Source organism: Myotis myotis, unplaced genomic scaffold (genome assembly GCF_014108235.1).
Source record: "Myotis myotis isolate mMyoMyo1 unplaced genomic scaffold, mMyoMyo1.p scaffold_m19_p_15, whole genome shotgun sequence".
Lineage (NCBI taxonomy): Eukaryota > Metazoa > Chordata > Mammalia > Chiroptera > Vespertilionidae > Myotis > Myotis myotis.
In genome coordinates, this window is record NW_023416319.1 from 20071213 (window position 1) to 20085237 (window position 14025).

At 53.4% G+C, this 14025-nt stretch overlaps 2 protein-coding genes across 2 annotated transcripts in view; both read right to left on the reverse strand.

Annotated features, from left to right (window-relative positions):
* Nucleotides 1-456: 456 nt before the first annotated feature.
* On the reverse strand, nt 457-10512 carry ANKRD2 (ankyrin repeat domain 2). The gene is given in 11 exon segments (XM_036336431.1): nt 457-562; nt 564-689; nt 1494-1592; nt 1699-1797; nt 2614-2712; nt 3060-3158; nt 4518-4625; nt 4721-4876; nt 5826-5927; nt 10066-10160; nt 10352-10512. Coding segments are annotated over 10 exon segments (999 nt in total). The 5' UTR covers nt 10153-10160; nt 10352-10512; the 3' UTR covers nt 457-538.
* A 1177-nt stretch (nt 10513-11689) lies between these two features.
* UBTD1 (ubiquitin domain containing 1) overlaps nt 11690-14025 on the reverse strand; it is a 60655-nt gene continuing 58319 nt past the window's right edge. The window contains exon 3 of the mRNA XM_036336449.1: nt 11690-12792. Coding sequence (XP_036192342.1) covers nt 12407-12792 — 386 coding nt within the window. The 3' untranslated portion in view covers nt 11690-12406. The remainder of the gene's footprint in view (nt 12793-14025) is intronic.

A 14025-nucleotide genomic window follows, 5' to 3' on the forward strand; every position in this document is an offset into this window, starting at 1 on the left:
GGCCTCCTCCCACAGTTTCCAGCTCAAAGCCAGGAGCCCCACCACCTTTTGCTTGGCAGTTCCGTGTTGGCTGAGTAGCCGATTGGCTGAGCCCTGTGGGAGGCGTGGCAGATCTGGGTGATCCACAGCCCCTTGGCTGCCCTGCTTCCCAGCCAGACTCCTCCTCCTGTTAAGGCTGCCACCTGACAGGCCTGTGCTGGCCACACACAGCCCCACCAGACTGCAGTCACAAGGAGGGGTGGTCTAGGACGAGTGCATAGTGAAGCTGATCCACGCTGGGACTTGGGAAGAGGGGTGACAGGGCGAAAGCCAGGAGAGGAGGAAACACAGCAGGGCTGGCTCAGGGGACTTGGGGAAGGGATAAGGCTGGAGTTAAGACAGCCCCCCTTCCCCAGCCCATTCTTGCATTCCTAAATATTCCAGGCACAGATAGAAACAACATCACACATAGCAAAAGGACATTTTTATTGCGGCAGCTTGTGGGTGCTCCTGGGTCTTCCGCAGAGGAATGGCTCAGGTCTGGGGGCCGTTCAGGCATTTACTGGGCTGGCACAGGCTGGGGGGGTCTCCCGCCCACTCTCCGCAGCCCCCTCCAGCCCGTTCTGCTCTGACCCTGGCTCAGGGTGCTCCAGAGCATTCCGGGTGTCGGCTTGCCACAGCTTCACCAGATCCGTGGGAGTCTTTCCTTCCTGGGGGACCAAGAGGAGATCACTATTCGGAAGTCTGTACCAGGAGGTGCCCTCATCTCTACCAGTGGTTCCCAGCAGGGAGCAGTTGGCAGTGCCTGGAGACCTTTTGCTCATCACAACTGGGGGTGGTGGTGGTAGTAGGTGGGGAGTGGGTACCACTGGCATCTTGAGTAGCGGTCAGGGATGCTGCTTAAGCATCCTGCAGTGCACAGGCAGCCGAGCCCCGAATGGCAATAATGCCGAGGTTGAGATGTCCTCGTTCTCCCCCTCTCCCTATCTTCCTGGCTTTCCCATATCCCCTTAGCTTTCTTGATTGGGGAGGGGGTGGGCATTCTCCTCCATTCTGTGATTGCTCTGAATCCCAAAGAAGAGCTTGGACTAGGGGACATGGGATGCTAAGAGCACTCAAGGACCACCAGGAACCAGCATGGTGTGCCAGGAACAGGCACGCCAACCGAGGGCTTAGGTTCTTCCTGCTCTGACCCTCCATGATTTGGGCCTCCCTGGGAGGCGGGGGGGAATAGTAAGACCCCCTTTGGTCTTATTGGGGGGGGCCTTTGGGAAGTCCCCTAATTGCCCTCCAGGCTGTTTCTCTGCACCTGCCCTCTGGAGATAGACAAGCATAGAGACTTGGGAAGCTGGCTGGGCCTGCAGTCCCCAGGGTCCCAGAGAGACTCTCCGCTGTGAGAGCTCCAAGCGCAGGCAGGCTGAGTCTTGTTCGGTTCTGTTTCCTCTGACCGCCCAGCACAGGGCCTGGGTGTGCCGTGCACACTGATGACTGAATCAGGAAAGGAGTGAACTTACCAGGTTCTTGGTCATCATGTCAGCCCCATGCAGGAGCAGCAGTTTGATGATTTTGTAGCGGTTGAGCCTCACGGCGTCATGCAGGGCACTGTCCCCTTCCTAGAGCCAGTGTGACACTCAGCATAGCCCATATTGGCATGTGGGAGCCCGCAGGCTGCCTGCACCCCTATGGTGGGGCTGGGCAGGAGAGAACGCAGACACTCACTCTGTCTTTGGCATTGATGTCCTGGCCCAGGGACAGGAAGTGCTCCACGATCTCCACGTGCCCTGTTCGAACCGCCACGTGCAGGGGGGTGCTCAGCAACTAAGTAGGGAGGAAGCAGGAGCCATTGGCTGAAGGCGCCTGGCCTGTGTGGCTTTGGGAAGGGGGTTGTCTTAATTCCAGCCTTATTCCTCCCCCAGGTCCTCTTGCCAGGGCCTGCACCCTGGAGGGGCAGGGAATGCTACAGTTCTCACCATCCTACCCGATGGCCTAGCTTTGAAGCTTTACATACCACCTTCTCTGGGAAGCCTTCCATGATTCCCCCCTTACTCAGCTATGAGCAACTGCTCACTCCTCTGCCCTTCTTTTAGTAATTGTAATAGATGTCATTTATTGAGAGATGACTATGTGATGGGCATGGCAAAAGCTTATCAAACATTATACATGTTTAACAAGTAATTAATTTACATTCATTTTCCCATCTAATGTACATAAGAACTCTGCAAGACATTTTACAGAGGAGCAACAGGCTCAGAGGTTATCACTCGCTCAAGGTCATATACAAAGAATAAATTTTAAAAAGGTAGATGAATAAATGAATGGATGGATGGATGGATGGATGGATGGATAGGTGGATAGACAGAAGGATGATGAAGGATTGCATGGATGAACAAATCCTATATCTTTTGGGTGGTCCCAAAGTCCCCAGGACAGTGAATCTCTTCCCCCTCCCTCTCCTCTGCTCTTCCTGCTTCCATCCCCAGATGATGGTTGCCAAGAGCCTTCATTTGATGGAAATGATCCATCCCTGGGCTCTGCAGCCACTCTGGAAACCAGACTTGTTCACTGCTTTTCCGCCCTTTGCTTCCCACTCCCCGCCCACAGCCACCCCAATATCTGTGAGCATTATTGCCTCACCTTATCTCTCATATTGGTGTCTGCTCCTCGGCTTTGCAGGAGTTTCACTACCTCCAAGTGGCCCCCGCGGCAGGCCCAATGCATGGCTGTGCAGTCCAGCTAGAAGGGAAGGATGGGACCTAACTGCAGAGCTTCAGAGAAGAAAGTGCCCTGGGGGAAAGGACCCCAGCCCAAAGGGCAGGGAGATACCCAGGAGAAGGGTACAGGGAAGGGATGGGGCACTCCAGTGCCTGGGCGATGGATCAAGCAGAACATAAGAACCCTGGGGACCCACCTAGTCCAAGACAGATTTGCTGAGGAGGAGATGGGGCCTGCCCAAGGTCATGCAACCCACTGAAGGTGGGGCCTGGCCCCTGAGGCAGCCTGTCTGTGCCCCAGGTTGGCACACAGAGAGGGAGTCTAGGCCCACCTCCTGCCTCCTACCCAATACCTGCCCTCGTGCTCACCCGATCCTGAAAGTCCACAGTGGCCCCGCTCTCCAGCAGCTTCTCCAGGATCTCCATGTGGCCCTCCAGGGAAGCTCGGTGTAATGCTGTCCTGCGGAACTGTCCCCACAGAGGCCGTCAGGGCCTGATGTCTGGCCCGGGCCTGAGCCCGTCTCCCACACAAGCTGAGGCTGAGGCCTTACCCCAGCTTGATTCTGGCCCTTGTGTTGGGTCCCCATATCGTCCATGTTTGCCAGCTCCTCATGCTCTGTCCAGACTCCCTTATGCCCTGCAGACTCCGTCCTTCTCACTGCCCCCAGCACATCAAGCCCGGCCTTCGCACGGGCTCTTCCCTGTGCCAGCGTGCCCATTTTGCCTCACTCCCTTGAGTGCTTAAAGAATCCTCGCTATTCCTTCAAAATGTAGCTCCGGTACCATCATCTTCTTGAAACCTCTAGGCCAGAACTGTCCAGGGGCCCAGGCAACCCTCCCGCACGGGAGAGTGTTTGAAGGCCAGGTGAGGCTTGCTCGGCCCTGTTTCCCCGGAGTGCCTAGCCCAGGGCCAGGATGGGCAGGTGCACCCTGATTACTGAGTCAAGGAGAGGATGAACTTCCTCCCTTCCCGATGCAGTGGCTTTCTGCTTGGGTCTCTTGAAACATCTACTCTCAACCCTCATCGTTTTCTTTTTTGTACTCCCAGTACCTAAGGGAGGAGATGCTCTGAGGGAGGAGATACTCAGATGGAACAAGAGGATTAAGACTCTGGAGTCTACAGAATAGAAAGGACCTGTAGACTAAGCCCACAATAATGCAGGTTCATTAATTTGCTTAAAGTAAGAAAGAGGCTGTTTCAAGGAAACAAAAAAAGTATGGTAGGTGGTGGAAACATTTTGAAAATAGTGCTGATGGTTGCACAGCATTATAAATGCAATCTATGCTGCTGAATTATACACTTAAAATGGCTAAAATGGCATGGCCCATGTTATATATATTTTCTCACAATAAAATAAAAAAATTAAAAGAAGTATGATATACAGTACAAAAATATATCCTCGCATGAGTTTTATGGTTTTTCATTCATTCAATAAATGCCTAAGCACTATAATTCCATTTGATCCCTGTAATGTGCTCTGAGGGAAGCAGGCTGTGTTACAGAGGAGGAAACTGGGGCATGGAGGGGTGAGGGGCCTAACTACAGGCCACATCGCCAGGGAGAGGCGTTCTTTTTATTTGATCCCATTCCTCTTTCTTCCCTAAAGAGCCACGTGACAGTTTGTACTCTGGATGGGGTCCACGTGGAAAAGGGCCTAAGGATTTAGATAAATTCCTGTGTGAGATGGACCATCCCAAATCTTCTGAGGACACCCCTCCCAAAGGACGCCCAATGCCTGTTCTCAAATAGGCCCACGAGTGGGGAGGGTGGGGCGGCCACCCTGAAAGGGAGGCAGGCACAGGTGAAGGGGTCGGTGAGAGCATCACCTGATCGCAGGTGTCCGGGGAGCCCCCATCGGCCAGAAACTTCTCGATGACCTTCATTTTCCCTTCCACGGCAGCTTTCAGGAATGCCTCCTCCTCCACAGGGCCAGTCTGAGGGCGGAAATGCCATCACCCAGGGCCGCCCCGCAGTGATCCTGGCCCTCCCGGGCTCCCCTGCCCACACAGGTGTGCTCCCAGGAGCTTACGATCTCCTCGGGCTCTGGAGGCTGCTCCTGGGCGACCAGGGCAGCCCGCTTCTTCTGCTTCCGTTTTTTCCGCAGCTCGATGAGGTTCTGGATCCCACCCACCTCGATGATCTCCCGTCGCAGGTCTAAGGATGTCTTGCGCACACGCTCCTGGCCCTGCGTGGGGATGGCCCGTCAACCCCCAGGCCAGGAGCGTGGGGACCCCTGTGCTAAGCTGGAGGGGGAGGGCTTTCAAGAGGGAAAGAACCCAAGTCTAGCTCTCCTTCTGGGGAGTACAAAAGCAGATGAGACCCAGACCCAGGTGGCGCAGGTCAGCGGGCAAGGGAGGCTTGAGGGAGCTGCCTGGAAGGCTTCACATGGGTGGGGAGCTGAGGAGGAGGGACTCTCAGAGGCAATTCCTAGCCCAGGCCTTCAGAACAGAGTCCGGATCCACAGCCTCCCGCGCAATTCCACTCGCGTGTGACCATAAAAGTAATAGATGATTGATATTAAAAATATGCCCAGCAGGTGTGGCTCAGTTGGTTGAGCATCTTCCCGTGGATCAAGAGGTCCCAGGTTCAATTTCCCGTCAGGGCACATGCCAGGCTTTCGGGCTGGATCCCCAGTAAGGGGTGTGCAGGAGGCAGCGGATCGATGTTTCTCTCTCATTGATGTTTCTCTCTCTCCCTCTCTCTCTCTAAAAATCAATCAAACCATTTATAAAAATAATACAGAAACATAAAGGTTTTGAAGAGAAAGCCCTTCTCTCCCAGAGGTAACCTCCCGTGGCTCAGCCAATGCCCTTTCAGACCCACCTCCTATGGAGTCATCCTGCACACAGTGGTCTGGAAACTGGGTTTTCCCTCATCAGCAAGGAGATCTCTCCTGTCGGCACGCACAGCCTCCCTCAGCCCCTTAATGCCTGCAGGGTGCTGTCATATGGCTCTCCCTTCTCTGGGCTCCCCCGGGGTCTGTACATGTGCAGATTCTGACTCAGCACGTCCAGGGTGGGGTGTTGACATGCATGCTGCATTGCTAATAGGGGGTTCAAGGACCCAGGAGCAGCAAGGCCATAACTGCCTGGCTTGTCTCCTGAGCACAGACACTGGCTTCTCCTCCCACTTACCTTAACCTTTTGCAGGGCCAGATTCGCAGCCCCGTGGTGCTTCTCATCCTCCAGCACCAGCATGTCCATGGGCTGCTTCTGGTGGGCGATTCCTCGGAGTTTCTGATGAGCCAAGGACAAGACCTGCTCCAGGGCCGTCTGCAGAGCCCGGGAGGAGGTGGCCTCTCCCCTAACCACTCTGGGGACACGCTCCGAAGACCTTCTCCTGTGTGGCCGCAGGCCCTTCCTTTGCCCACCCCTGACTGGTCCTGGAGGCCCCTGGCAGGAGCAGGGCTCCTGGAGAGACCCATCCAAAAAAGGGGGCCAGTTTTAGTTCCCCACCTCAACCCCAAACCCAAACTCAACCCCAAGTCCAGCCCTGACTCCTGCCCAATGATGGCCCCCAGTCCCCAGCCAAACAAAATTAAAACTATTGAAATGAATTTTCATGAAACTAAATACTAGCTGTACCGGTTAATAGTGTGGATTTTTTTTCCAATAGATGGAGTTACACATATGTTGATATATATGTGATTTGATATGTAAAGACCAACAATTACAAGCATTATTGGATGAAGATGCATGTCATACTAAAAAAAAAAACTTGCAGAAAGATTAAACGTTGCTCAGCAAATAATTTCCGATCATTTACAAGCAGTGGGAAAGATTTTAAAGGGAGGATTTATTGAAAAAAATCGGCATTATTAACCAGTACACCTAGTATATTAACTTTTTCAAGCACTGAGATTATTTTTTAAAATTTTTTATGCCACAAAAATTTACTTTGATGAAACAATGTGATGAGAGATGAGAGTTATTTTTTAAATGGCTTACTTGGCAATATAAAAAATTTGCAAATCTATGTCAGATACCAACTTTTTCCCCTCAGATTTTACTGATTCATGAAATCCTAAAGTATAGAAACTGTTGCTCTCAGGGAACCTAAGGGATGAGAGCCAAAAGTCCCCGGCTTTCAGCTTGAAGTGGACTCTAGTAACCTTATTCTCACTGTAAAAATACAGGTGAAACCCCTTCCCAGTCTCCTCTCCATTTGTAGCTCTGACCCACCTGCCTGGGCTACTTCCTCCTTCTCTCTTCAAGGAAGGCACTCTGTGAAGAGCTGGCCCCCATCTCTGAGGTTCCAGCGCACGGGAACATTCGCCCAGGTGGGAGGGAGCTGGCCGAGACGGCAGCTTGGGAGGAATGGCCACCCTTTCAGAGTTCTCACTGAGTCCTGGTGTTACACTTTCCAAGGTGGGTCTGATTTCCCAGGTCTCTATTTTGGAGGTCCTGTTCTCCACGGGCTTCTCCCTTCCATGTCAGACTTGTGTGGTTTGACGTATCCCCAGTGCTGGCCTCTCCTCAAACACTGCCTCCTCTCCCAGGGCCGAGGGATGCCCTCAGGCTACAGCTACTCCTGCAGGTGGGAGTCTGGCTGGGATCCGCATGGAGCAGCCAGAGCGTGGGCTTGGATCCTAATCATCTTGGTATCCCCTGCACCTGTGACAGGGCCTGCCACATGGTAGGTGCTCCGTGAATGTGGGAATCTTTTTTCTGCCAAGGGCCATTTGGATACTTATGACATCATTCATGGGCCATACAAAATTATCGACTTAAAAATTAGCCTGCTTGCCCTAACCTGTTTGGCTCAGTGGATAGAGCCTCGGCCTGAGGATTGAAGGGTCCCAGGTTCGATTCCAGTCAAGGGCATGTACCTTGGTTGCAGGCACATCCCCAATAGGGAGTGTGCAGGAGGCAGCTGATCGATGTTTCTCTCTCATTGATGTTTCTAACTCTCTATCCCTCTCCCTTCCTCTCTCTAAAAAAAAAAAAATTAAAAAAAAAATTAGCCTGCTCTATTTGGTCAAACATTTAATTAACTCACCCCTAATGCCTTGGCAGAGCCAGACCAAATGATTTCATGGGCCGTACATGGCCCGTGGGCCAGACAGTCTCCATTCCTGGTTTAGAGAAGAAATGAATGAACGAGTGAATGGATGGTTGCAGGTGGGCTCAGCATCTCTGTCCACCCTTCAGTCCTCAGTGATGACCTGGCTCAGTAAGTGTCCCACAACAGAGCCTCATTCCCTGGGCTGGTCTCCAGGACCTTTTTCCCCTCCCACCCCAAGAAGGGGGCACAGACTGGTCAGAGGCTCTCCTCTGAGGACCCTGTTGGGCTTGGGGCTGGTGGGAACAACTGGGGACGCTAATGTTCATCCATGTCTTACCCAGACGCTATGGCCCCTAGCTTCAGATCAGTGTGGGCTCGCATGCAGCAGGGACTCAATAAATGCTATTGCATTGGATGCTAGTGGGTGAAGCACAACAAAACTCCCACTTCAGAAATGGCTGTGCAGATTGAATGGGAGAATGCCTGTACAATACTTAGCCTAGTAGCCGGCATTTGCTAAGCTACTAGACTCCATGGGAAGGCTGGCTCTGCGGGCACCCAGTGTCCTGAGGGCCCTGCTGCTATATTTGTTGTATGAATGAATGGACGAGGACTGCTCCATGTCCCTTTGATTAATGCCTCTGCATCCAGCATTCCAAAAACAGCACAGTGGCATGATTCACCTGCCTGGCGCTGATGGACAAGCCCTTGGAGGAGTGAGAAATGGCATTACTGGACTTCCAGGGATGCCCAAGCCAAGACTCAGCAGGCTTGGTCCAAACTCTTCACTTACAAGACTGCCTTCCCTTCCCTAGTCCTCATCTCTTCTTCCACTGGTGTCCTGATCCTTCCCTCATCCTCACCCCATTCGTCACTCTTCTTTTTTTGAATGGAGTCTACCTCTAAGCTGACTTGCCTTCTCCCTCCCATTCCTGTTAGGGCCAGTCTTCCCTCCTCCAACAAGTCCTTCTTAGGGCTTTCAGAGTTGCCTTCCTAAAATAGGTCAGATGGCACCACCCTCTCTCACTCAACAACATTTAGTGGCTCCCCATTGCCCACAGAATACGTATCTTTCACATGTCCCTCTCTGGTTTTCGTCCTGCTTCCCTTCCCAGCCTTAGCCCCTGCTACCAGAATTTCTAATAACAGTCATGCTTTCACTGATCTAAACTTTAGTGCCTGTCTTTTCCTCAGCCTGTAATACCCTGATCTCCACTCACCATTCTTGAAGGCCCAGCTCAAATGCCATCCTGTCCACAGAGAAGTCCTTGAGGGCCCACAGTTGGAATGACTTATCCACCCTTTGTGCTCCTTCACTTCTTTCTGATTTAACACCTCTATTCCACCACTCCCTCACTCTGCTTTCTTAGTAGACTATGCACCTGACAGGTGTTGGCTTAAAGCAGTGGTTCTCAACCTTCCTGATGCCGCGACCCTTTAATACAGTTCCTCATGTTGTGGTGGCCCCCAACCATAAAATTATTTTCATTGCTACTTCATAACTGTAATGTTGCTACTGTTATGAATCGTAATGTAAATATCTGATATGCAGGATGTATTTTCATTGCTACAAATTGAACATAATTAAAGCATAGTGATTAATCACAAAAACAATATGTAATTATATATGTGTTTCCCGATGGTCTTAGGCAACCCCTGTGAAAGGGTCCTTCGACCCCCAAAGGGGTCTCGACCCACAGGTTGAGAACCGCTGGCTTAAAGGAATGCAGGTTGGTAAAAAGGAGGCAGGGACTGGCCTTACAGTTCCTCTCAGTCCTCACAGCACTTCTGCATTTAGCAGAGCAGACTCTAGGTCTAGTTTAAATAAAGTGAAAAGCAGGACAAGCTGGCACGCTCCTCCCCCATTTCTTTATTCCAGAGAAAATGCAGTTGCCCAGAGCCCCATGCTCCCACGGCCTCTCCACGTGTGGCTGGCGGTCCTGGGGAAACCCATGCTTCCTTTCTCCTTCTGCTCGTCTTTGTTCTTCTTCAGTGACCAAACCTGGAGTTCCTCCTGTCTGTCTCCCACCCAGAAACTGGGGGATCTCAGGGGCCCACATTCCCACATCCCCAGGCAGCTTCCTAGCTGTCTCATTCTGTGCAGCCCGGCTTATCTCAAGGGCCAGGTGCATGGGCAGCGTCTCGGGGAGCCCAGCTTGGCTCACTCACCCACTGTCCCTCAGTTCTTAGGGCTGATGCCTCAGTCTCCCACCGGCAGCCCTCTCCACCAGGAGACCCTGTGGCTGGAATGGAGCCCTAGGGACACCTGTCCTCCTTCCACTACAGGCATGGCAGCCAGTCTCTTCCTTCCCTTGACAGCAGAGCTGGATCTCCCCAGAACCCCCTGGGCACCCACACCTCTGCCCATACCTCATTCTCCTCCTCCTGTGCCAGCCGCTCCTCAATAAGCGCTGTGGCGCTCTGTAGTGCCTCGGAGCCCGCCATGGTGCTGTCCATGCCAGCTTCTGCAGGCCAAAGAGCCACGGGGGCTTTATAGACCAGGGCACCCCCCCCCCTTTGCTGGGAGCCTTTGCCATGAGCTCACCAGCTCAATTCTCCACCTGCCCCCCCGCCCCCCGGCCCCCGTCACCTTCACCCCGGGTAGCCGGAGAGAGCAGGGGAGAGGCAAAGACAGTTGCCCCCCACATCCCCTGACCTATTAGAGCCGGAGGACACAGCACCCGGAGAGCAGGGGCTGCAGGAAGGAGCCTGCCCAGCTTTTGCCATGAGTGCTTAGGCCCAGCTGGTCCTTAGCCAGGGCAGCCGGGCTGCAGGAAGGACCCACTGGCTGCCTCTAGCCCTGATGGCAGTGCCACCTGCTGGACGCCTGAAAACTGTGCCCAGCCAGGGCTAATCAGGGGGCCTGAAAGCCAAAGTGGAGACCCAAGACAGTCCCGTGTCCTGGGCTGTCCTGTATACAGGCCCTGCTGGCTCTGGAAAGGGGCAGGTGCTCCCTCCCAGCTGAAGTGCCCGGTGGCTGGTGGGGGTCAGGGCGGCTGCCTCCCGCTTTGTGCACAGTTCATGCAGGCCTTTGCGTCTCTGGGGTCCCACAGCGCCCCCTAGCAGAGCATCCCTGAATTTGGCTTTATGTCCATTCGTTCCTGATGTGTCTGTTTCAGGGGCCTCTGCAGGAGGTATAGGGTCCTCCTTCAATAGGAGTCTCAGGAAGCCAGTGGAAGGGCCAGAGTACATTGCCGAGCTCAGATGACGACACCAGCTCGGACTGGTCGTCCTTTCCTCCTGTTTCCCTGTCAGGCCTCCCTGACTGGGGACAGCCATGCTTACTGAGAAAGAAAAATACTCCCAACTGGAGAAGCAGCAGGCCTGTACTTGCTCAGCCCCGTTTAACTGCCAGTGAACCATGGACACCACAGCTCTGCGGTTCTGTAACATTCGCGTGGCCTGTCCTTCGCTAGACCACCTTCTCCAAGATTGCCCTCTCTGCTTACATGCACACTTTCCCCCAGGGAAGCACAGGAACAGCTCCCTTTTTTCCTCTGGTCCCCTTGCTGGCAAGCCAACACATGCTCTAAGTTTGTCTGAAATTTTGCTTTAACATCAGCAAGTGAGCAGTGTCTCCAGGATCTGCACACACCTTAGTCCTGAGGGTCTGGCTCAGGGGCTGGAGCCAGAAGCCAGCACCCGCCTGCTGCAGGAACAGACCAGCAGGTAACTAACACCGCCTTCCTGAGATGCCGCCTTCTTCACATCTGTTAGCCCATTTACTCCTCCCAGCAACTGAGGGAGGAGACAGGGCAGGTGGTATCACATCCACTTGAAAGACAAGCAAAGTGGATTCAGAGGTTAAGTGGCTTTTCCTGAAGACCCCTAAGAACACAGGGCCCAGACACTAGTGTTCAAAGCTTGCTCCATTGTACTCTCTGCTGCACCCAGAGCAGCTGGGAGGCCGGGCACCCACCTTCTCCCACACCAGAACCGGTTCCCAGGCTCCACAGAGCTGCAGGGGAACCCAAAGTCATAGCCAGGCAAGAGAGAAGGAAGGAGCAAAAGGCTTTATTGATAAATATGCAGATATGTCTGTACACAGGGACCTGCTGTGGGGCCATGACTGGCTACAGGCACCCCATGTTTGGGTTACAGCCAGGAGATGGCCCTGGGCAGACCCCTGCCACAGCAGCCCAGCTGTCCAGCCAACCGCCTCATCTCTGCCAATTGTGCTGGGGGCAGGGAGAGGCAAAGGTTGGCCTCAGGCTCCCAGCTCCTGGGGCTCATGAGCAGTCCCCTCCCCTCCAGGGCACTGGCATTGTGCCCAGGGCAGAGTCAGGGGGTAGGGGGAGGGGAGGGAGACAGCAGCTGCTTCAGACCCTGAGCAGAAAACCGAGTGAGCACAGCTGGAAGCACCAGATGACAGATCTGGGCTTCAGGGGCCTCCAGCTGGCCCTCATGGCTCGAACCTGCTGTGGGAGACAGGCAGGGTGGGGGGCCCCAGTTTTCCTTTTCTCTGACAAGGTTGGCAAGGCCTGTGTGGCAGCACTGCTTCCTGGGTGCTGGGCACTGGTGGCCCATGGTGGCCATGGGAGGCAGGGTCCCTTTACGGCTCGCCCAGCAGCCAAACAGCAGGGAGGCACCCCTGAAGAAAACATCAGCACTTGAAGGCAGCAGCAGGGAGGGGCCTGGTGCTCCAGCCCGGGGGCCTCTCAGCCCCGCAGAGGCCCTCCCTGGCCTCTCTGCCCAGGGGTCCGTAGGCTCCTCAGTCCTGGGGTGGTGGGGGCTGGTTGATGATGACCTGGATGACAAAATCTTTCTGGATCTTGGTTTCCTGGAGCCGCGTGCGGTCTGTGAGCAGCTTCCCAGAGAAGAACCATCGCTGCCAGGACGGCTCGATGCCCTCCTGGGCGTGCAGCTGCCTCTTGAGCTGCCCCACTGTGTCAGGCAGGCTGGCGCTGAGCCTCACGTCCTTGCCCGTGGAGAGGCGCACCTTCAGCGGGAACTCACGACGGACGCTGGGTGTGGGCTCTGGGGGCTCCACACTCTCCTCCTCAGTGTGTTCCAGCAGCAGGTTCACGGGTGGCGACAGGCAGTAGATGGGCAGCTGGTAGCGATTGCCCAGCTCATCGTAGCATTCACAGAGAGTCCCTGTGGGAAAGACAGGGCTATCAGAGTCAGCTTGGGGGTTGAATTATATCCCCACCAAAAATCCCTATGTTAAAGTTCTAAACCCAATGTATTTGGAAATAGGGGCCTATATGAGAGTAATTAAAGTGAAATGAGATCATTTGGGTGGGATCCTGATCTGGCAGAATTAGTGTCATTATAAGAGACACAAGAATGCTCCTGCCCTCTCTCTACCATGTAAGGACAATGCAAGCAGGCGGCCGTCTACCAGCCAGGGAGAGAGCTCTTGCCTAAAACTGATTCCAGCTGGCACCTTGGTCTTGAGCTTCCCAGCCTCAAGAACTGTGAGAAATAAATTTGTTGTTTAATAAGCCATCCAGTCTGTGGTATTTTGTTATAGCAGGCCAAGCAGACTACTACACCTGTCATGGCCACCCACAGTCCCAAGCCCGCCCTTCAGTCATGTGTTCCTGGGTGAGCTTGGAGGAGCTCCAGGTAGAGTCAGGAAGACCTGGGCTGGCATTCTGTCTCTACCAGATACTGGTTTGTACAACCCTGGCAAATTATTTAATTTTCCATTTGTTTATTCAACAACATTGCTGAGCATATGTGCTGGGTTTATAAGAATGAATGTAACAGCACAGGCCCTGCTCTTCATGTCTTGACTTGGGTGGTGTGGGGTGTTATACCTAATGAGCCTCAATTTCCTTGCTTGTACAATGTACTGCATGTAGAAATATATTTACTATGCCCTGAGCACCTACTAAGTGCTAGGACTATACTAAATGATGTTAGGGTAGCTCACTGAGTCCTAACAACTGGCCTATGAAGTAGATATCCCCATTAAAGTCACTGAGGCTTTAAATTCGAGAAGCTCCTAGCTCAAGGTCACAAAGCAGGGGAACACTCATGTTAAACCTAGGTCTAAGACTCTATAGAGTTCTACCATTACCCCCTCTTTACACAGTCCCACAGGCTGTTATGGATGTAAATGAGATATCTAGTTCAGTGCTCAGCACGTAAGTACCCAACAGGAGGTTGGTCCCTTAGGTATTCTGGGATCTCAAAGCACCTGAGTAACCCTGAGCCTGCTCTCATCACACTGCTTGGAGGTTTGTGGTGCCTTTCCACTCCCTCACTGGGCAAACAGGGACTGTGTCTCATTTTTCTTTGTGCCCTCACTCCTTTGTGCTCATAGGACTGCTGAATGAACAAGTGGATAGCCACACCCGCCACCCACCAGCTTGGATAGCA